Source organism: Lissotriton vulgaris, chromosome 10, assembly GCF_964263255.1.
Source record: "Lissotriton vulgaris chromosome 10, aLisVul1.2, whole genome shotgun sequence".
Taxonomy (NCBI): domain Eukaryota; kingdom Metazoa; phylum Chordata; class Amphibia; order Caudata; family Salamandridae; genus Lissotriton; species Lissotriton vulgaris.
The window spans coordinates 998,573,273-998,597,329 of NC_141698.1; the positions used below are offsets into that span (position 1 = coordinate 998,573,273).

A 24,057-nucleotide genomic window follows, 5' to 3' on the forward strand; every position below is an offset into this window, starting at 1 on the left:
TTGCCAAACTGGTCATACCTCTTGGATTCCCGGTCGGGCGGGGCCGACGGGAATGCGGACTGGGAGGTCGAGGCCTGGATCACCAGACTCTCAGGAGTGGGGTGGGTAGACAGGAACTTGGGGTCGTCCGGACAAGGACGGTGGCACCTGGCCACGTTCCGATCAACAGGCGCACCTGAAGCGGGCCTGGACCACGTGCCCAACAGAACGTCTGACAAGGCTTCATTAAACAGCAGCAGTGGCTCCTGTGGGCATGACTGCGGTTTGAAGACCTCAGTGAGGATGTTAGGCCTCACGGCCGCGACGGGGAGCTCAAGGTGTAAGGCCTTGGCAGCCCTCATCAGCACCACTGAATATGCAGCTCCCTCCACCGATGCCACGGAAGGAGGAGAGATCAAACCAGGGTTAGGAGAGTCGTCCAGACCACTGGCATCCCCCAAGTCACCTGTCCAGTCCGGGTCATACTGGCACTCGCGTGACAGAGGGTCCTCGGACCCCTCCCAACCTTCACCGAACTCTTCATCTTCTCCGTATTCGGAGTCAACGATGTAGACCGGCTCCTCGGGGTCCACGGACCCCACCGGCGCCGAGCCCGGCGTCGAGCGACGCCGGTCCGACTCCGCGTCCGGCGTCGGGGAAGGTAAGGGGACGGCGCCGCCCGGAGCCGGCGTCGGAGCCCCGTTGCCGGCCGGAGCCGGCACCGGAGAACCGGCGCCGCGCGGGGACGGCGTCGGGGGTAACCCCGATGGTAACGGCGCCGGAGAGGCCGGAAGACCAGCCGGCGCCGATCCCGAAGGCCCTTGCGGCGCCGGGGTCGGAGCCGTCGGCGGCGCCGGGGCCGGAGCACCCGACGGCGCCGAGGCAGGGACACCCGAACCACCAGGGCCCCCAGACGGTGGCACTGGGCCCGAAGGCACCGTAGGCCCAGTCGGAGAACCGAGCGCCCTCATGGCCATGAGGAACGCCTCGATCTCCTCAGGCGTCGCGCCGTGCCCAGGGACCGGAGGGTATGAGGCAGGCCGCGCCGGCGACTCACGCGGAGCCGCAGGGTTGGGGTCACCCGAGCCCCCGGCCGCATCGCGCGAGCGTCGGGGGGGAGTCGGGGGTACGATGACGACGCCCCGACTTCTTGTGCTTCCTACCTGATGAGCCTGACGAGTGGTGTCGACTTCCGGAACGCTCCGCGCGGCTCCGCGACCGCTCCCTCGAACGCTCTCTCGACCTCCGGCCGGACCGGGACCGCTCCCGGTCCCGACGTGGGGCCGACACCCGGAGCTCCAGTAGCTTGCGGGACCGCTCCCGCCTAGCCTTGTTGGTGAGGGCCCGGCAGTCGACGCAGGAGTCCACGTCGTGGTCGGGGCCCAGACACCGGAGACAGAGGCGGTGATGGTCCGTGACCGACATCGTGCGCTCACAGTCATCACAGTGCTTGAACCCAGGCATCCTAACAGGCACAAGAGTGTAAATAACAATTCGAAAAAACTTGGTCAAAGACCGGAGTACTGCTCTTCAGATCTGCGTCCACTGGCGCGGAAAAAAGAAGAACTGACGTCAGCGCGCGGAGGCGGCGTCTATATACTCCAGCGACGTCATCACGGCGCACGACGCCGACGACGGACGCGGAGCCGCAGGGGACGCCTGCAGACGACACCTACCGACGCGCAGGGGTACTGCTACGCAAAAGTTTCCGGATCCAGACTGACGCCTGGGGATATTCTAAGGTAAGGAATCTAACACTAACGTGTTTCTTTCAGATTGTGCAACCTGCAAAAATCTTGTGTGCTGTGCCAAAAAAAATATATCTGAAAGAGAGGCCAATACATCACACCTTTACATGTGGTGTGTACAGAATTCCCAAGGAGAAACAGATCAACAACAATTTTAAAGGGTAAATGTGATATGCCGTGGTCCCTTAATTTTACATGCTCTATTATTTTTATTTCTTTAGCATTGATCATACTTTGATTTTTTCAAACTCCACAGTGGCAATGTATTATACATAACCCAATCAATTTGTGTAACATAAGTTCATGAATTTCATTTTAAAAATCTTTTTTTAGCTCAATTAATTTAGAAAGCCAGAAAAGGGTGATGCAAACAGTGTACCATCATGCATTTGCCTTTCAGCTTGAAATGTGCTCAACAGTAGGGCATTAGATGTCTGCCATTAGTGTAGACCCAGGTTCTATCGGAGGAAGAGTTTGGTACTACCATTCACACGGCTGCACCTCATGTACATCGTACTGAAGCACTGATTATTTTAACTTTGTTTATGGATCATACATTGTCAGCTGATGTTTCAATACCCATGTGAACATTTTGTAATTAAAAGAAATAAAGGATAAGATTATAACATTCTACGATACGATGATATAGTGTTTACCCTAATAGAGTTTCAAGGTAACGGCATGGATGGTCCCAAGGTGGGACCATCCATGCCCTTACCTAGATGCGGACGAGGAAACTTTATTAGGTTCACTACTTTTGAACCAACATGTGACTGTGCGAGAAGGAATGGATACGACTTCCTTCACCGGAATACTAATCATCGGAAAGTGACACGCCACGGGAAAAAGGGGAATTGATACAATTATACTGTGAGGTTCTACTGAGAACCACGAATAATCGAAGGTGGAAATAATTATTTATACATAGCACTACCGAACCGACAGGATAACTAGGATTTCAAGGAGGCAAGGAACTTTCTTTACGTCTCTCGAGGATTTGAGCACCCGCTACCGGTCTAAACACTCGCCCTGAAGAAACTCCTTGATAGGGAGTGAAACGAGTTTGTTGATTTTCTAGGAATTTGCACTGTGAATGCTTTTAAAAGAATGAACAATACCAAATAAAGAAACTTTTCATATATTCAAAACTGACAGTTTCTCTTGGACTTCTTTCCTGTGCGCCCCCATGCAAGCCTAACAAAGTACCTGTGATCTGGATAACACAGCAACGACAATTAGCAGCTGACGTTGAGGGTGGCTGCACAGAAACTTACAAAAAACTTATTGGAACTGTTTTAGGTGCGGCACCGCAAGGTCCGCTGCTACATTTCTTGTGCATGGACAACATTTTAGTAAAATCAAATGTCAGAGTGGTTTTCGTACAGTGCTCATCATAAAGGTATGTATTTCAAGAGCATTAAAACAAGCATTGGCAAAGGCAATAACTTTCACCTATGCAAAATCGATTGTCTCTGTCAATGTTTTTTGTACATGTTGCAGATGACTATAATAAAGATGTAAAATAATGGCAATAGCAATAATTGGTGTTCATTGGGTACCCTATACCTTTTGACTCCTGAGCCACTGCACCTGCTGCATCATTCAAATCATTATCCTAGTGTCTGCAAGGTAACTGCACTTGTGACTGCTTGTTTAGTAGTCAAATATAGCAATAATCGGTGTTTTGTGTGTGTGCTAGACCTTTTGGCCCCTGTGACTCTGCACCTGCTGCACCTTTCAAATCCTGGCTTTAGTGCCTGCAACATAACTGCATTTGACTGCTTGTTCAGTAGTGAAATGTAGCAATAATCAGTGTTCAGCGTGTTTCCTAGAGCTTTTGGCCCCTGTGTCACAGCACCAGCTGCACCGTTTGGCCCATGAGCTACTGCACCTGCTGCACCATTCAAATCATGTTCCTAGTTCCTGCAAGATAATTGCACTTGTGACAGCTTAATTAGTAGTAAAATATAGCAAAAAGCCATCTTCAGTGGGGTTCCTAGAGCTTTTAACCCCCGTGCCACTGCACCATTTAAATCATTACCGTAGTGCCTGAAAGGTAACCGTGCTTGTGACTCCTTGTGTAGTAGTAATATATAACAATAATCTGTGTTGGGTCTGTTTCCTAGATCTGTTGGCTACTGTGGCACTGCACCAGACGCACACTTCAAATCATGACCCTAGTGCCTGCAAGGTAACTGCACTTGTGTCTGCTTGTTTGGTAGTGAAACATAGCAATAATCAGTGCTCAGTGAGTTTCCTAAACCTTTTGGGCCCTGTGCCACTGCACCATTCAAATCATTACCATTGTGCCTGCAAGGTAACTGTACTTGTGACTTCTAGTTTAGTAATAATGATAATACAAATCTTTATTCGGCTGTAATCACAGCCATGAAAGATAAAAAAAACAGCAAATATAAAACAACAACAATTCATTAAAAAGTTCATATAAAAGTTTGTGCAAGGTTGCAAAAGTATGGACAGCCGTCAATCACACAAGAAGTTTCTGGATCTTGGTGCTGCTCTCAAAAAGTTTATTACTACAAAAAGCATGTGCTCATTAGACAGAAGCTGTAGGTACAATAAAGCAACATAGGCGTGCCCAAATCTCAAGTCTTTTAAAACGGGTTTAAGAAACAACCTCCTAGAATGAGTAAAATATTTACATAACAGATCAAAACATAGAGTGTCCTGTGGAGACTCATCGTCGCAGCCACAGGGACCTCTGTCCTCTACATGTGAAACAAAGCCAGCCGGGGATGCCAAGAGATGGTGGAGCTGATTCAATCTAAAACGGGTTATTAAAAATCTGTCTGAGGCACTTGTTAAACTAGAGAAATATTTCTCCATACCCTATTTTAGCAGTAAAACATACCAATAATAAGAGCTCAGTGGGTTTCATAAACCTTTTGGGCCCTGTGCCACTGCACTTGCTGTACCATTCAACTCAAGACCCTAATGTCTGCAAGGACAAATGAGCAAATCGTTTCAATCCAGTGATATATGTGTTCTGAAAAAGGCAAAGTTGCAGATGGAATACGTAATTATTGTGTAGCTAAACAGAAACACAAAAGCTTTCATAAAAAATGCATTCAAACTTCTCCAACTCTCAAAAACGAATTGCCACAGATGTTATAAATAACGCATATGCTTTACACATCCAAGTAAAAACCAACCGTTGTTAAATTGTGTTACAATGCGGCTGGCTCTTTCCTGTGAAAAGATCTTATCCAGCTCTTGACAGTGAATGGGCCATATACTGTGTAAATTGCCCAAGATCATCATATGTTGGGCTGGTGCGGATACTGGAGTGCGGTTTGGTACTTGGCTCCTAAAATGGCAGTTTCACAAATTAAATGGACTCACCAAAGAAGAGGAATTTAGCATGTAACGTGTTAAAGATGAAACATCTCTGCAATAATTCCAAAAATGTACTTCATTCACATGCAGAATTGTTTCATCTTAGTAGTACTAGTACATCAGACTAAATTATTGTGGCCCACAAGCGCCCTGAACTTTGCATGCAGCCCTCCGCTGAATACGGGAAAGCATTTATTTACAAGTTGTTCAATGTGAATGTAACTAGTACCACAGACTAAATCAGTGCAAGTTTTTTTTGGGCGGAAATAGTTTTGAAACATGATTTTATAAACGATCATGCTTCCACCCACCATGATAATGCCAATAGTGAATTTCATGCCCCTAGAATGAAAGGCAAATGTTTGGTGCAGCTGAAAAACAAGATACCTTTTAAAATAGCGATGTCTAATATACATTTTTTAAAAAGGGCACATGCAGGCTCCATGGGGAAAGTACACTGCATTCCTCTTTCCTGTAAACACTCTCACTTTGTAGTCAGCCGAAAGCAAAATAAGCACCAGGCTCTCTCGAAGACACAGCCTGACATTTGACCTCAGTCTATGAATGCCCAGCAAACGTTTTGAGATAAGAATGAATATGCTACTTACCAGTATGCATCTGTTCTTGGCATGTAGGGCTGCTAACATTCATATCTTTGCATATCTTTGCATTAGATCGCCACCTAGTGTTGGGTCCGGATGATCGCACATTGTTGTCCTGGAAGAGTCTTCGAAGTATCCTGAGATGGGTGGCTCCTCCCCTGGACTACAGTGCGCATGGGCATCGGCTCCATCCCCAGATTGTTTTTAGCCATTGTGGCAGAGGATGGAGTGGCAAGTGTAAAGGATGTCCATGCTAATGATTGAATACAATAGTATATCTGCAGCTGCGACAGGCACCGGGGAGGAGGGTGGGCGATATGAATGTTAGCAGCCCTACATGCCAAGAACAGATGCATACTGGTAAGTAGCATATTCAGTTCGAGGCATGTGGGCTGCTAAATTCATATCTTTGCATAGAATACATAGCAGTCCCTCCATCAGCGGCGGTTGCCCGTGCCAGCTGCAGAAACCTGAAAAAGTGTCTTGAGAACAGCCTGCCCTACAGCCGCTTGCTGTTTGGAATGTACATCAACACAGTAGTGTTTTGTAAAGGTATGTGGTGTAACCCACGTGGCTGCTCTGCAAATATCCTCTAGAGGAATGTTTCCCAGGAAAGCCATGGATGCCCCCAACTTGCGTGTGGAGTGTGCCTTTGGGGGTATTGTTAAAGTGCGCTTGGCTTTATGATAACAGATTTGGATGCACTTAACAATCCATCTGGCTATTCCTGCTTTGGAAATTGGGTTGCCTTTGTGTTGTGGTGAGAAGGCAACAAAGAGTTGTTTTGTCTTCCTAAAGTGTTGTGTCCTGTCTATGTAGTACATCAATGCCCTCCGTACGTCCAAGGTATGGAGCATCCTTTCCGCCACTGTTTGTGGGTTTTGGAAGAATGCAGGCAAATCGATAGTTTGGTTGAGATGAAAATGTGACACCACCTTTGGAAGGAATTTGGGGTTAGTACGTAGTACCACCCTATTTGGATGAATCTGGATGAAAGGCTCCTGTATCGTGAGTGCTTGCAACTCACTTACGCGTCTTAGTGACGTAATGGCAATTAGGAAAGCAACTTTCCACGTTAGGAATTGCAGTTCGCACGAGTGCATTGGCTCAAACGGTGGTCCCATCAGCCTGGTGAGGACCACATTGAGGTTCCACACGGGAGCTGGCGGTGTTCTTGGGGGAATGACTCGTTTCAGTCCTTCAAGAAACGCTTTAATGGCTGGGACCCTGAAGACTGAGAGATGCTGCCTATTTTGAAGGTAAGCTGCGATGGCGGATAGATGTATCCGAATAGAAGTGTACGCTAGTTTGGACTTGTAAAGGTGTAACAGATAGCAAATGATGTTAGGGATAGATGCATCTAGCGGGTTTATGTCATTGCTTGCACAGTAAATGACAAAACGCTTCCATTTTGCGGCATAGCATGCTCTGGTTGACGGCTTCCTTGCCTCCTTGATGATGTTCATGCATTCAGGAGGTAGGTTCAGGTATCCAAACTCTAAGACTTCAGGAGCCAGATCGCTAGGTTGAGCTGTTGCGGATCTGGATGCTGAATTTCTCCATGGTTCTGCGTCAGAAGTCTGGGCGTGAGGCGCAGTCTTTGATGCGGGACCACTGAGAGCTCGAGGAACGTGGTGTACCATGCCTGGCGCGCCCACGTTGGAGCAACTAGGATGAGTGTCATGGAGTGTTGCCGTAGTTTCCTCGCCACCAGTGGTATCAGGGGTGTCGGGGGAAAAGCGTAAGCAAATTTGCCTGACCAGTTCATCCATATCGCATTGCCCTGCGATTGGGGGTGTGGGAACCTGGCGGCGAAGCTTTGGCATTTTGCGTTCTCCCTTGTGGCGAACAGGTCTATGTCTGGACGCCCCCACCTTTGGAAGTACGGCTGGAGTACCGATGGATGTATCTCCCACTCGTGCATTTGATGACTGTATCTGCTGAGCAGATCCGCCATCTGATTGTCCTTCCCCGGGAGGTGTTCTGCCATGAGGAAGATGTTCCTCTGAATGGCCCACTTCCACATGCTCTGAGCCAGGTGAGACAGCTGTGGTGAGTGGGTGCCCCCCTGTTTTTGGATGTAGTACATCGCGGTCATGTTGTCCGTCCGGACTAACACCACCTTGTTGCACAGATGTACAATGAAGGACTTGAGCGCCATGAAGATCGCCATCAGTTCCAGATAGTTGATGTGCATCTTCTGTTGCTGCGTCGTCCATAGTCCCTGCACTGTGTAAGTTAGCAGGTGTGCTCCCCATCCCTGGAGAGATGCGTCCGTTGTCAGGATAACCTGTGGCACTGGCTCCTGGAACAGTCGGCCCTTGCAAAGGTTGTGTGGAGTCCACCAATGCAGAGAGTTGTATGCCCGACTGGTAACCAACACTAGGTCTGTTAATTGTCCCTGAGCCTGTGTCCACTGATTTGCTAAGCACTCCTGGAGCGGGCGCATATGCAACCGTGCGTGAGGGACTATGAAGATGCAGGAGGCCATCATGCCTATCAACTGCATGAACACTCTTGCTGGAAGTGAGTGTCCCGGTCTGAACTTCTGGATTAAAGTCTGTATGCCGTCTATCCTGACCTGGTTCGGTTGTGCCGAGGCCGTCAGGGTATTGATTGTCGCTCCCAGAAACTGCCGGACGTGAGCCGGCTGAAGGTGTGACTTCGGGTAATTCAACGAGAAACCCAGGTCGTGAAGGAGGTGAATGGTAGTCGACATGTCCGCGGCGCACTGCTGTTCCGATCTGGCTTGAACGAGCCAGTCGTCGAGGTAGGGGTAGACATGGATGTTCTGCCTCCTGAGGTGCGCTGCTACAGTCGCCAGACACTTGGTAAAGACCCTCGGGGCAGTTGTGACTCCGAAGGGTAGGACTTTGAACTGATAATGCGTGCCCTGGATAGTGAACCTGAGGTACTTCCTGTGGGACGGATGTAACGGAATGTGGAAATAAGCATCCTTGAGATCTAAGGTTGCTAAGAAGTCTCCTTTGTTTAACATAGGAAGAATCTGTTGCAGTGTAAGCATGTGGAAATGCTCTGACAGTATGTACAGATTGAGGGGACGGAGATCCAGAATTGGCCGCAGAGATCCATCCTTCTTTGGAATGAGGAAGTACAGGGAATAAACCCCTGTGCCTTCTTCCCCCACCGGCACGAGCTCGATTGCCCCTTTTTGCAGCATTACCAACACTTCTTGCTGCAATAAGTGCAAGTGCTCTGCGGACATAGGTCTTTGCCTTGGTGGAATGTTGGGTGGAGTGGACTTTAACTCTAGACAATAACCGTACTGGATAAGCTGTCGCACCCACCTGTCTGTGGTGATGTTGGTCCAGACGGGCAGGAACTGCTGTATTCTCCCCCCGACAGGTGTTAAATGGTCGGGGGGCAGTGACAGAGAGTCACTGGTTGCTTGGGGCAGAGGAGCGTGAGTTGTTGCCTCCTTTGCCACGTCCTTTGTTGCTGTTTCCCCTGTAGCCCCTCTTGTTTTGTTTGGGGTACGAGGACTGTGCTCCACCTCTAGGGAACTGCGACTGTTGACCCATCTGTCCTCTGGTGACTCCACGGGCACCTGAGCGACGAAAAGTATTGCCCCGAAACTGCTGAGATTGTAGGGCCCCCATCGATTTAGCAGTTTCAGTGTCCTTTTTAATCTTTTCCAGGGTGGTGTCAACATCTGGACCAAACAGTCTATCCGGATTGACTGGTTGATTAAGTATGGTTGTTTGAATGTCAGGTTTGAACCCCGATATGCGGAGCCAAGCCTGTCTTCTGAGCATGACACTGGTGTTAACTGCCCTAGCAGCTGTGTCCGCGACATCAAGTGCGCACTTAATGGCCGCGTTGGAGATCAGTTGTCCCTCTTGTATAAGCATTTTGGTGCCCTCTTGAAACTGCTGAGGCAGGTGTTCTACAATCTGCTCTAGTGTGTCGTAATGTGAACGATCATAACGTGCCAGTAGTGCCTGTGTATTAGCAATACGCCAGAAGGTGGCAGCCTGTGCAGCCACTCTTTTGCCTCCTGCCTCTAGCACCTTGGACTCCTTATCCGGGGGAGGAGCTTCACCCGTTGTTTGGGAGTTGGCCCTCTTGCGTGCGTTTGCTACCACCAAGGAGTCAAGCGGCAACTGTCCACGAATGTATGCAGGGTCTGCAGGCGCTGGTCTGTACTTTTTTTCAATACGTTGGTTGACCACCCTCGCCCTGGTAGGCTCTTTAAAGATGTCCGCAGCGTGCTTGAGGACCCCTTTGAGCATAGGCAGTGTCTTTACATTTCTTTCCGACACTGCAAAAGTGTCGAATAGAAAGTCTTCCTCAACTGGGTCAGCATGCATGTCCACATCATGATTGGCAGCTGCCCTCTCCATTAGTGCGTGAAAACCTGCAGAATCCTCCGTAGGGGATGCACGTGTACCGAAGGACTGTGGCTCTTGCCCCACGTCTTGGTTGCCCTGGTCCCCAATGCCATAGTAAGAATCTGGCTGTGAATCAGGTTCATTTACTGGGAACGTGTATTGTTCATCTTCCCCATAGTCCCCACTGTCAGAGTGGTCTGGAGACGGTGTTGGGCTCCTTCCCTGAGGAGGTAGAATAGGTTCCATGAGGACAGGGGCGTCCTGTGGAAACTTCTTCTTCTTCAGAGGAATGACGTAGGATTCCACCGGCTGCGAAGTGATCTTTCTTTTGTAAAGCGTCAACTTCCCCGTGTCCGCATCTATAAAACACTCCGAATCCTCTTCGGGGTCGATCCCTTGACCTGAAGACGTTCCCACCGTAGAAGAATCCGACTTCTTTGGCGTCGATTTAGAGGAAAAAGCCTTTGGCACCACCTTAGGAGGCAGAAGGAAGAGGAGCTTGCTTGCCGGCTTGTCCGGGACATCTGCCGCCTTCTGCGTCGATGGCGTTGGCGTCGACGAGGAAAGAACCTTGTCCTTAATTCTTTGTAGCGAAGCGGCCACGAGAGATGCGTCGGTGACCGATGACTTTGGCACCGACGTGGTGACCTTGCCCTCGGATGCGACGTTCCGGAGGTCTTTATGAGGGATGGACGGCGCCGACCCCGAGTCCTTGGAGCGAAGCGCAGATGTCCCCGCTGGAGCCGGTGCTGTGACGGTTGCTTTAGCAGGCTTCGCCGGCGCCGGCGAGCTTGTCTTGTGCGTGCCACTTTTCTTAGAGGATCTCTCCTCTGGCGCTGATTTCGACCCTGTGGAATCGCCGTGTTTCTTCGACTTCTGTGGACCGGAGGTCGACGGAGTCGATGAGGCCGTCGTCTTACTTGTTTTCGCCGTAGCGACCGCCATCTTAGGGACGTTCGAGTCCTTCACTTTCGGTTTCGGTTTCGGGTCGGCCATTTTAGGTGTAGTCGAGACCGTTGCTTTCAGTTTCGGTTTCGAAACCCTAGGCGCAGCAAGTTTGTCCGTGGCCGGGCCGACAGGCGGGGCCGTGGCTTGCGCTACAGGGTCTTGGGTAAGGCCGACAGGCGATCCCGCGACCCCCTCGTGATGTTCTTCAACTTCGGGGCATAGCTCGTCCTCTGAGCTATCTTCCTCGGCCCCATAAACCATGGCGTCGTCCCCTACCTCGTCGACGTATTCAAGGCCCTGACCCACGACTCCGTCGTCGTCATATTCCGGATCGGCCTCGACCTCCGTCTCAGGCGGGGAGATTTGAAGATGATGGCTCTGGTCCTCTTCTTCTTGTTCATCGAAGATGTTATCTGGATCCGGGGCCGTTTGCTTGGCCACAAGGCGCACCGCGCGCCGAATCGTGAGAGTCTTCTTCGACCTGAACTTCGCACAGGCCCGGCAACTTCCTTCGTCATGGTCTGGCGAAAGGCACTTATTACATACCGGGTGTACGTCTATATGTGGGTATTTGGACCCACAGAGCGGGCAGAGTTTAAACGGACTCCGCTCCATGTTGGGAACTTAGTGTCGAGTCGCGATGAGAAGGCCTCGATGTCCGAAGAGTTGTAAGAAACTCCGGTGATTCCGGCTCCGGGAGACGGAAGAAACTCGAGACCGTACGCAAACAATACCGACGTTAAGAACCCAGCCTTTAGGCCGTGAAAAAAAAAAAAATGTTTATTCGGTTCCGACGGAGAGACGTCGAGACCGCATCCGAACCCAATGGCGGAAAAAAACAATCTGGGGATGGAGCCGATGCCCATGCGCACTGTAGTCCAGGGGAGGAGCCACCCATCTCAGGATACTTCGAAGACTCTTCCAGGACAACAATGTGCGATCATCCGGACCCAACACTAGGTGGCGATCTAATGCAAAGATATGCAAAGATATGAATTTAGCAGCCCACATGCCTCGAACCAAGATTTACATGTCTATTTTATACAGAAAATTAGTTCATGGAAGAATACTGTAAACACGGCTTTTGCTTGGAGAAGTACGAACTTGTACAGTCTAAAGCAAATAAAGCCAGCAACTGGAAAGCCAGAAAATGTAAGTTACAAACCACAAAGCCAATGACAAGCAACAGGCAGAATGCATTCCTACGTCAACTTTATGAAACTCCCCAAAATGTCTTTTAGCATACCAAACAGGTGCACTGTTTGGTAGCTGTGACATAAAAAGACACTGGGAAAACTCCAAAATGTGGTCCTGTAGCACTACTTCTGTGTTTGGGGCAAATATTAGAGCTTTCAGGGAATTACAGAGATTGCCAGGAGTACCCCTGAAGGACAGCCAGGCTGTGGAGATTCAAAGGTGGATATCAAATGGGGAAATCCCTAAAGACCTCTTTCTTGGCTCACTGGGGGTCTCTCAGGCTACTCTTACAGACCGTGGTGTTATAGAAGAAGCAATGTTGATGGCATGAAATCCATGGGAAAAGATGCTCTTACCAGCGCCAAAGGGGAACTCTTTTCCTTTCTATTTGGTGATGTATTTTTTCTTAGGATTATAGTGGCCAATGGAAGCGTAAGGATCTGTTGATATTTTTAGAAGTAAAATTTAGAACTGATTGCAAGAGAAGTCCCTGCAAGAGGGTCATGCTTTTGCTCTTTGCATACTTCCATTTATGATTGCGCTAAATACATGAAGAACTAGTTCCTCACCTTCGGTAACACTCTTTCTGATAGAGGCTCCCTAGACATCAGACTGCATCCAGAAAACTTTGAAGCAGTACTCCTGCACCTTGGGAGATGGCACCTGCAACTCTGCGTTGGTATCGTCCGTGCCGGATGTGACTTGAGCCAGTCTCTATAAGTGCCACCCATGCACGCTAACATCAGTTGCTTTCTGCACACTTCCACGCCCGCATATACGAAGCCAAAAATCAAACTGGTTGTGATCAATGTGCAGATGCCTAGATTAGGATCTTTTTAGGTGACACAGTCCGGTTCACAGGACGTGAGGGCCAATGAGGACTTTGCTTTTAGAAAGAGTCTCTACCAGAAAAAGCTTTAACAAGAGGTAAGTAAATTGTTCTTTTGATAGAGTCTTCTAACCACAAATTCCTCATCTTAGTATACATACCCAAGCAATACACCCTAGGTGGTGAGAATGTGAACTGGCTCAAGGCAAATACTCTTGCCTTGTGGAGTCTGCTTTTTAGCCAAAGCAAAGCAGATCTTAATGCAGAGCACAACTCAGCACGAGAAGGTCCTTTTCTGCCCTTTTGGTACCCAGCTGATGTAATTTCTCCTCTTTCTTAGTGGGATGAGGTGGTCTAAATAATGCTGGAAGGGTGATAGTCTGTCTAATGTGAAAAGGAGTCAAAACTAAGGAACGAGTCCGAAGAACCAGCTTGTCTGGGTAGAAAAAACTGTGAGGGTTAGCTGAGAGAGCATACAGCTCACTCAACCTCTGTACCAATGCTATGGTGGCAAGGAAGACTGCTTTGAGGGTGAGTAACCTTAGAGGAAAGAGGTGCGTAGGTTCAAATGGAGAACGCATAAGAAAGGGCAAAACTAAATTTGACTGCCATTGCATTATGATAAATTGAGGAAGTAAAAACAACTACTGTAACCCTTTAAGAAACCACATCACAACTGGTGACTTAAACAAAGAGGGCTCGTCCAGCAAACGGAAAAAGCCAGAAATTAGCAAAAGGTACCCTTAAACAATGCGCAAAGTAAGGTCTTACTGGGCTAGAGACAACACAAACAATAAAACAGCTTGGCATGGAGTGGAACTACCTCCTTGGTAGCACACCAGGTCACAAACCTGTTCCAACGGCATGCATATATAGACGTACTGGAGGGATGCCTCACTGCCAGAATTACATCTACAAAATCAGGAGGAAAGCCAAAGGTGCTCAACTTCCACCACTCAATCTCCAAGCATGGAGGTGTAGTGTGCGCAGGTTGGGGTGCAGGACCCTGCCCAGCTGCTGTAACACAAGGTCACGCTGGAGTGCCCACCTGATGGGAGAACAGATGCTCATGCCCAGGAGTTCTGGATACAAATGTCTCCATGCCCAATCCTTAGCCACAAGGATGACTTGGGCCCGGCCAGTCCTGATCTTCTGCAGTACTCTGGGCAGGTGAGGTATCTGAGGAAAGAAGTATAGGAGTCCCAATTTCCACTCTAAGTGAAAGGCTTCTTTGAGCAAGATCTGCTTTAGTAACTCCATTGCCTATAAGTGCTGACACTGAGCGTCCTCGGTGGAGGAAAATAAATTGAGCCACAGTTCTCCTCATTTGCAGAAAAGGCCCTGTAACCGCTACTCTTGGTCTACAAGGCGTAAATGGCTATGTTTGTCCGCCCTTGAGTTCAAAGATCTCGCAAGATGCTACACAATCAGGAAAATTCCTTGGTATTCCAGCCACTCCCAGAGGAGCAAGGCCTCCTAGCCCAGGGGTCCATGACCCCACCCTGCTTGTTGCAATACCACAGGGCGTGTTGTCTGTGAACACCAGAACCAGCCTTCTTTTGAATGCCAAATGGAAGGCTGCAGCTCCAACAGGTTGATGAGGAGATGGGCCTCTGCCGGAAACCAGATGCTTCTGATCTCCACCTCAGCCAGGTGGTCGCCCCAACACAGAAGGATTGCATCTGTTATTACTGTTAACTCTGTTGGTGAAGTTAGAGAGGTGCGCCACTGACCCAGTTGCGGTATAGTATTCACCAATGCAGATCTTTCACAGTGTCCTCCGAAATCTGGACTAGCTCGGAGAGATCCCCCTGGTGCTGTGCTCACTGGGATTTCAGATACTATTGCTGAGCCTGCATATGCCACCTGACGTGCCAGACCAGCAGGATGCAGGAGGCCATTAGTCCTAGATGCTTCAGAGTCATCCTCACTTAGACCCAGGGAAGAGGTTGAAGAATCAGTATCATAGTCCGATTGTCCAGCCCTCTCTGCTCTGGGGCATAATTGCGAAAATGCACCATGCCCAGAATTGCTCCATTGAAGGGGAGCATCTGTAAAGGAGTCGGTGCGAGTTTGGCATTGTGATAGTGAACCCAGATTATGTTAAGAGGTTTGCCGTAGTTTGGAGTTGGTTGAAAACTGCATGGGGCAAGCCCCCCTTCAGCAGCCAGTCGTTCAGGTAGAAAATCAATCAATCAATCATATCATTTGTAAAGCGCACTACTCACCCGTGAGGGTCTGAAGGCGCTGGGGTGGGGAATGCTGCTACTGCTCGAAAAGCCAGGTCTTGAGGAGTTTGCTGAAGGTCAGCAGGTCTTGGGTCTGCCGTAGCTGGATGGGGAGGGTGTTCCAGGTCTTTGCGGCGAGGTAGGAGAACTATCTGCCACCTGAGGTCGCTCTTAGGAAGTGGGGGACTGTAGCAAGGTCGGCGGAGCAGAGCTGGCGGGTTGTAGGTGTAGAAGCTGAGTCTTCTGTTGAGGTACGTTGGTCAGGTGTTGTGGAGTGCCTTGTGTGCGTGGGTGAGGAGCTTGAAGGTTATCCTCTTGTTGACCGGGAGCCAGTGCAGGTCTCTAAGGAGGGGTGTGATGTGGCTGTGGCGGGGGATGTCGAGGATCAGGCATGCAGAGGCGTTCTGGATGCGTTGGAGCAGTCTAATGAATTTGGCCGAGGCTCCTGCCTAGAGGGAGTTTCCATAGTCCAACCTACTGCTAACAAGGGCCTGGGTGACTGTTCTTCTCGTTTCAGTGGGGATCCACTTGTAGATCCTACGGAGCATGCGGAGGGTGTTGAAGCAGGAGGAGGAGACGGAGTTGACCTGTTTAGTCAAGAAGAGGGTGGAGTCAAGGATGACCCCTAGGTTGCGTGCGTGGTCGGTGGGTGTTGGAGCTGTTCCCAATGCGGTCGGCCACCAGGAGTCGTCCCAGGCCGAAGTGTTGGATCCGAGGATGAGGACCTCCGTCTTGTCCGAGTTCAGCTTCAGTCGGCTGTTCCTCATCCATTCAGCAACGGCCGTCATTCCTTTGTGAAGGTTGGTTTTGGCGGTGTGGGGGTCCTTGGTGAGGGAGAGTATCAGCTGGGTGTCATCGGCGTAGTAGAGGATGTTGAGGTTGTGTCGATGGGCGACGTGGGCGAGCGGTGCCATGCACATGTTAAACAGAGTTGGGCTGAGGGATGAGCCCTGGGGTATGCCGCAGATGATCTCGGTGGCTTCGGAGCGGAAGGGGGGAAGGCGGACGCTTTGTGTTCTGCCGGAGAGGAAGGAGGTGGTCCAGTCCAGGGCCTTCTCTTGGATCCCAGCGTTGTGGAGGCGTGTTCGTAGTGTGTGGTGACAGACCGTGTCGAAGGCGGCTGACAGGTCCAGGAGGATGAGGACCGCCGTTTCTCCGTTGTCCAGCAGGGACTTGATGTCATCGGTGGCGACGATGAGGGCAGTCTCGGTGCTGTGGTTGCTGCGGAACCCGTACTGGGAAGGGTCCAGGATGGTGTTCTCCACGAGGTAGCGGGTCAGTTGTTCGTTGACGGTCTTCTCGATGACCTTTGCCGAGAACGGGAGCAGGGAGATGGGCCGGAAGTTCTTGAGGTCCTTGGGGTTCGCCTTGGGTTTCTTGAGTAAGGCGTTGATCTCAGCGTGCTTCCAGCTCTCTGGGAAGGTTGCTGTCTCGAAGGAGGTGTTGATGACTTTCCGGAGATGGGGTGCGATGGATGTGCTATCTTTGTTGAAGATGTGGTGTGGGCATGGATCTGACGGAGATCCGGAGTGGATGGTGTTCATAATTTTGATGGTGTCATCGTTGTTGATGTTGGTCCAGTAGAGCAGGCAATTGGTGCGGATGGTGGTTGTGGGGGCGGAGGTCTCAGTGGTTGTCGGGGCGGTCGTGGCGTTGAAACTGTCATGGATGTCTGTGATCTTGCAGTGGAAGAAGGTGGCCAGCGAGCCGTACAGGTCTTGCGAGGGTGGGACGTCGTTGGTGTTGGAGCTGGGGTTGGAGAGTTCCTTCACGATGTTGAAGAGCTCTTTGCTGTTGTGCGCGTTGTTGTCTAGGCGGTCTTTGAAGGAGGCCCTTTTGGCGGATCTGATGAGGGGACGTTGTCTGCGGGTGGCATTCTTGTGGGCGGCGTGGCTGTCCAGTGTTCGTTCACGGAGCTAGATCTTCTCCAGCTTTCGGCAGGTTTGCTTGGAGGCCCGGAGGTCTTCAGTGAACCAGCTGGCTTTCTTGTTGGTATGATTGTTGGAGGGTTTCTTGATCGGGGCGAGGGTGTTGGCGCAGTCGTTGATCCACTGTCTGAGGTTGCGGGCGGCGGTGTCGGGGTCAGTATGGTCGGCGAGTGGGCTCTGGGCGAGGGTGGTGGTTAGCTGGTTAGCTGGTCTTCGGTGACTTTGCTCCAGCAGCGGTGAGGCATCTGTTGGGTGAGGTGGTGCGTGGTGGGTTTCTTTAAGGTGAAGTGGATGCAGCGGTGGTCGGTCCAGTGGAGTTCGGTGGTATGGTTGAAGGAGACATGGGGGCTTGCGGAGAAGATGGGGTCAAGCGTGTGACCGGCAGAGTGGGTGGGTGTTGTGACGAGTTGTCTGAGTCCGAGGTTGGCTTGGTTGTCGATCAGGATGGTGGAGTTGGTATCGTCATTGTTCTCGAGGTGGAAGTTCAGGTCCCCGAGGAGGATGTAGTCCATGGAGGCGAGGGCTTGTGTGCTGACGAAGTAGGCGATGGAGTCGCTGAGATGTGGTCGGGGTCCGGGTGGTCTGTAGATGAGGGTTCCTCTGAGGGTGGTGTTGGGGTCGGTGTGGATCTGGAAGTGCAGGTGTTCGGCGATGCTGAGGGTGTCATCGGTATTGGTCGAGAATCAGAGTGTTCCTGTGGACGATGGCGATTCCTCCTCCCGCTCGGTTGGTGCGGTCCTTGCGGGTGATCTTGTAGCCTTCCGGGACGGCCATGGCTATGTTGGGTGCCGAGGCCGGGTTCAGCCAGGTCTCCGTCAGGAAGACGACATCTGGGAAGTTGAGTCGAGTAGGTCCCAGAGTTCAACGGCATGTTTTCGGGCGGAGCGGGTGTTGAGAAGGATGCATCTGAGGTGGTTGGGTTCTTTCCTGGTCGGCAGCGTGGTGGAGCGGATGCTTGTGAAGCTGCAGTTCCGGCAGGTGAAAGCTCCGTGGGTGCGCTTCGGGGCGGCCAGGAAGCAGGTGTGTGATCGTCCGGTGTTGAGTGCGTGGAGGGTTCTGGCATCGTAGCGGTTTCGGGCGTCGTGGCGCTCGTGGTGTCCAGGGGTCCTGGCGCTGGGAGAGGTCCAGGCACGGATGGGCACAGACGGGCTTGCCTTAGGTGCGCTAGCAGCGGCTTCCATATGAGGGGATGTGGGAGGGAGGAGCAGCTGGGAGGCGGGAGCGGGAGGCGAATGGGATTGCAGGTGGGTGGGGCCACAGGGACGCAGTGGCTGGAAAAATGGGCGGAGGCCGCGGGAGAACTGGGCACAGGAAGGAAAAACAAGTTTAGGCAAGAAAACAAGTACAGGCACAAAGGAATAAAAACAAGTCTGGGCAAGAAAGCAAGTTAGGCACAGGGGAATAAAAACAAGTCTGGGCAAGAAAGCAAGTACAGGCACAGAGGAATAAAAACAAGTCTGGGCAAAAAAGAAAGTTAGGCACAGGGGAAAAATACAAGATTAGGCAAAGACAATGCAGGCAGAGCCGTGCAGCAGCATGGGGAGCGACCTGCCTGCGAGCAGGGTCATAGACTTCGAAGGTTAGCTGCAAGCACTGCCATCACTTTCATGAACACACGGGGGTCCTGGTAAGGCTAAAAAGGAGCACAGCAAACTGGAAAGGCCCCTGACTCAGGGTGAATTGCAGATAGTGCCTCTGAGCCTGCAGGACAGAAATGTGGAAATATGCACCACCATTCAGTCTCTGGGGTCAATGGCAGACAAGACCTGGAACGGGGATAGCATCTCGCATTTGCCTTTTCTCAGGAAGGCATTGCGAGGACAGAGTTCCAATATACAGCAGAGGTCTCCATCTTTCTTCTGCACCAGAAAGCACCAGGAATAAAAACCATTTCCTACTTCTCACGCTGACACTGTCTCTACGGCTCCCTTGGCAAACAGATCCTGCAATTTCTGTCTTCACAGGAACAAATGGTCCTCATCAGCCATTCATCTGGACAGATTAAATAGTGCCTGGCACACAGTGCATGGATGTGCACAAAGTGCTTTTTTCTACTGCAGCTTGTGATACAGCACTTTTCCAGGGCCACAGCACAAGCCGCAGTAGAAATAAGCACTTTACGACCACCTGCATAGCTGTCTTATACTAATAGGGCAGGTGGGACCGGCAAGCCATTGCCGGACGGTCACCATTCGGATTCGATGGCGGACGGAGGTCCAACTGACCGTCATCGTAATGTGGGCCAGAATGTCTAAAATATAATGAAAAGGCCTATAATTTGAGTGCCAAGCACTAGACTTGGGCCAAACGATCAAAATGACTGAAAAGCAGGTTGCAGTCCACACATGTTGGTAAAAGACTATTAAACAAGGAATAGGATCTGCAAACAATGAAGAAGAAAACTTCAGGGGCAGAAGAGGTGAATATTAGAATTCAGTGTGCATCCTTATAAGTATACAACAAGCACAGAACAAACACCCAACACCCTGGATTATTCAATCACCCTAGCGTCTTATGCAGACATTTCCATTGAATGAGCCATCCCATCCATAAAGGATGTACGTATCCAGCATCAGCTGAGTACTTCTTTTAATTTATCATACATCAAAAGTAATTTATGGTTTAGATCTAGTTCAGAGTCGTGGGCTCACATTTTTCTCACCAAAATGCCTTTGATGCCCGGTTCTTTGCTGTCTGTGCTACTGCAAGCACAACCAAGAAAATAATCTACAAGTTCCATAACATCATCAATCCATTAAAGCACTGATGGCACCAACCATGAAAATAGTATCAATATCCAAGGCTTCATATTAAAATGTATATTGGTGAAGTTAATAAAAGTTACAAACTTGAATTTTTACAGCAGAACATGAAAGCAAGACAACAGCATGCAAGAGACTTTAAATTAGATGTAACTGTATATTGCTTATTTTAGGAAAACAACCCTGAATTATAGGGCAGGGAAGATTGGCCTCTTTATATAGAAAACAAGTATATTAAAATTGCAGAAATACCCAAAGAGTTCCTTTGTGTGAACAGGCCAAATCTGTTTAGAGCCCTTCTGCCAATTAGTGAAGAATTTGAAGTTGATTGGCTTTTGAAAATGTCTCACATAAAAAATGCCAGACCATCTCAGATTTTCCGAACAAGAGTCCACTATGCAGCGGGGACAGAGTTTTATTGTTACCACAGTGTCTCTCAACAAAATAGTATTGAGTGGTGAGGATGCGGATTTGATTAGATGGAATGACTAAGCTTGGATGACCCCGCGTCTACTCCCGCCCCACGTTCGAAGGAGAAGGGAAGGCTTTTGTCGGAGACCTTACCTCATGATCTGGTATCTCCGAAGAGAGCGTTCTCCCCAGAATGACCCCGGTCAGGTACGTCCAGCAGCGAGCCGTGTTGGCAAGGTGGTAGCCTCCTGTCTCCAGCAAGAATTGTGACGGCAGGAATGAACAGAGATGGAGGGGAGAAAGAGAGACCAAGTTTAATGAAAGGAACACATTGTGCCAGAGCTACAACACCTTCAATGAACACTGCACATGAATAGAGCTTTTTATACAAGTCTACAATGGATGCCTTGGGGGCTGGCTGGAGCCAGCTCACCTGTGCTGGAGAGAGGAGGTAGGCTGATACATTCCTCAAGCTAGACTTTATTCTTCTGCACAGGCAGCTACTCAGAAGCTTGTCTTTACACACAAGCCCTACCACCATCAGAATACAGCTGCTAAAGAAGTAGAAGCTATTAATGAAATATTAGAAAAAAAGGCAATAGTACAGTTATCGGTCATACATTACATGCCAATTGGCCTTATTGATCCTTGTAAGCCAGCATACAAGTTGAAACATTTAACATTTTTTAAAACTGAGACCCACTGTTCTAACTTTCCTACAAGAAAAACCCCATGAATGATTTTTGTCTTGTCTTAATCCCTCGTCCAAGCGATATTAAAATACTAAAGCTTGAAACTCCTTTCAATATGATACACTGACACAGAAATAGCCAGACGAACGTACTGGCCTGCTTAAAGAGCTCGTATTAAATAAATGAGCCTGGTCAGGAAACCAGTTGAAATGTAATATATATGTATAGATTATATATAGCATTCCTCTGCATTAGTTGTGCCATTTATGTAGCACCCAGGTGTTCTGAGTTCCACTCTAAACAGCTGATGTCAAGGGGAGGGGAACACGAGAAAGAGGAATGAGGCCCGGGTAAGGCATAGGTTAATGGGGGAAAATAGATTTCAAGTTCGAATTTGTAAATTACTGCTAACCAGTAGCATAGTCCAGTGCCATCTGGTGAGATCTATGTGTAACATGCAAATTCATAGGTCCGAATTCCTAAAGGGCAGATTACGTCATTCATCCTTTAAATGTTTTTAATAGCTCTTTAGTAGGTTTTTTTACTTCACATATTTGATTTTCCCTAAGCACATAATTTACGTTTATGTAGTGAAAGCGCAAATACTCACTCCAATTTGATTACAAGGATGTACACATTGTCTTTTTTTAATTTCAAAAAATGCCAAACCTATTACAATAAGCCCTTGAAAATGAGAAAAAACACAAACAATTTAACAAAGGAAGAACAATGTGGAAGAGAGTGCAAATCAGCCATGAAAGAGTATGCTCTTAATGATGGGACCACCTGTACCTGTAGAAGGAATGAAGTCTGATAGGAATAGCACAGAAATATTACCTACCATTCTAGGCCGTGCAATGTGAGGGTTTCCAGGTCGTAACGTATGACCCGGCAGAGGAGATTCAGCCATAGAAGTAGAACACTTGTGCCCAGGGCTCATGGACGCCTTTCATTGGATTTGGTATCGAGTTTGACCAGAACTGCATCCAGTCTCCATGCGGTGCGCATCTCCCGGACATCCTCTGCCTCTACATGACTGCAAGGACCTCATCTATAGTCCAGCTGCGTATATCACACAGCCATGCCGCAATGCTGTGACCTTTTGCCGCCTTCTAACCTATAGCATTCTTTATTCTTTGCTAAAATCAGTGCCAGTTCAATATATTTACATATATGTTCATTTGCTTTAGTCCCACGTAAATTACCCAACCAAAACGTTCAGGTGCCACTACCAATTTTCCTCCTGTAAGATCATTCATTAAAGGGAGAGTCTGTGTCCAAAACTGAGCTATCCTCCACAGTCCCAAACCATAGATTAAAGTTAGCCTTCAGGCTCCTGTATTTCAGACAAACATCCAGGGCTCGGGTCAGTATCTAGCAATTCTAGGGGTGCTAAATAAGTTTGACGAATATAGTTCATTTGCGTATATTTGAGTCTCTGATTTCTATTTGTAATTTTCCATAATTCAGCCCATAACTTATCAGCAAGTCCCCATTGAGTTTAGAGTCTAATTTCAACTACCACTATATCGGAGTAAAACTCTGGCAGCAGAGCTCAGTAGAGATTTGAGACTGCTCATCTGCCCACCTTTTGTGTCAACCAGGGCACAAGTCCTTAAACAAAAAGTGAGGAGACTAACTAAGTTAGATTGTATGGAAATTACATTATGCCGTGTGACATCACTGTGCGTCACATCGCTATGTGGCATCTGTAAAGTAATTCATTTTTTAAAAAATGGGTATTTAAATGGTTATTGGGAGTAATTGAATACATTCAAAAGCTTGCTTCCATATCCTAGTTTCTCTTAAATGCTAGTGAAGTGATAACAAGCCGAGTGCCTTTATTCCCCTTCCATTGCACTTGCACACAGGTGTGAGGCTGCAGATTCCTCCCAGACAGGATTGCAATGCACAAAGGGAGAGCTAATGGCCTTTAAATCAGCCCTTTGTCATGGCCCAGTTATAGGAAAAAATAAAAAGCCTCTCCGGTGCCTGCTTGTTGTTGCCTGTGAAAGCAGACAACGTGCAGACCCTGCTGAATGTGTCCTAGTGTCAGAATATTACAACGGGACAAGTTCAGCTTACTTCACTGGGACCCACCTTCTGAGCAGTGGGACGGCGTTCTTCCTGAGAAAATATATGGGTAGACGAGGTCTACCTGCGTGGACCCTCAACATAGTCAATGCATCATTGCTGGGTGGCTTCTCTGTATTCAATTGCCATGTCAATTGTACGACATTTTTAAGGCTCCCAAATGTGTGCACCCAGGTCATAGTCGTCTTTCAACAATCTAAAGGTGTTGAGCACTTCATCATTATATAAGTACCCTACTGTAAAAATCCTCAACTCCGACCATGTTGATGGGCTCCAGCTACGTCTTTGAATCGAGAGGCGTGCAATAAGGATATCCTGGAGGGAACATGCCCCTTTATTCCAGCTCGTTTCAGAAATTCTTTCCAACACCATCGTACAGAATGCAAGGCTCTATAATCAGTATTTGTTAATGTCATGTCGAACCATCGAAACATCCTGAACAGATCATTCATCCAGACTCTGAATTACCTCCATACGCTCCACATCTGCAGCCTTTCCGAGCCACCTCATAGGCCACCGCTGTTGCTCCAACAGATAATAACCTTTGTAAAGGAGTCACCCATATCAAACTTATCAATAGATGCATAACCTTCCTCAGAGACCGCCTTCTCCGATATTGTCCCCATATGAAGCTACAGAGAAGCGAGTTTGTTTCTTTAAACAAAAACACAATGCTATGCTCAGAACGAAAGCCAGCAAATAATAAAGCAGACGAGTTAGGAACAACATCTTAGCTCCAGCAGTCAAACCCATTGGAGACAATGGCAGTCTTATCCAGACGGGCATTGACTGCCTCACCGATGTCAAAGCCTTGCTTAAATTAGCCAGAAACATATTTCTCTCGGAGACAACATCCAAGGGCACGTTGTCTCCAAGAGAAAACAGGGACACCTTCCCAGGTTTTCAAACCACAGTTGTGTAAAGTCCACC

The 24,057-nt window shown here is 49.0% G+C and overlaps 1 protein-coding gene across 2 annotated transcripts in view; it reads right to left on the reverse strand.

Annotated features, from left to right (window-relative positions):
- The window catches only part of HDAC8 (histone deacetylase 8), a 673,568-nt gene that overhangs the window by 115,691 nt on the left and 533,820 nt on the right, over positions 1 to 24,057 (reverse strand). Inside the window, exon 9 of one of the 2 annotated variants that reach the window (XR_015300718.1) lies at positions 20,495 to 20,593. Coding sequence is in view for 1 of the 2 variants with exons in the window: in XM_086942007.1 (XP_086798133.1) it covers positions 20,495 to 20,589 (95 nt within the window). In the remaining variant the exon portion in view is untranslated. The remainder of the gene's footprint in view (positions 1 to 20,494; positions 20,594 to 24,057) is intronic. The other variant, XM_086942007.1, reaches the window with a different exon arrangement.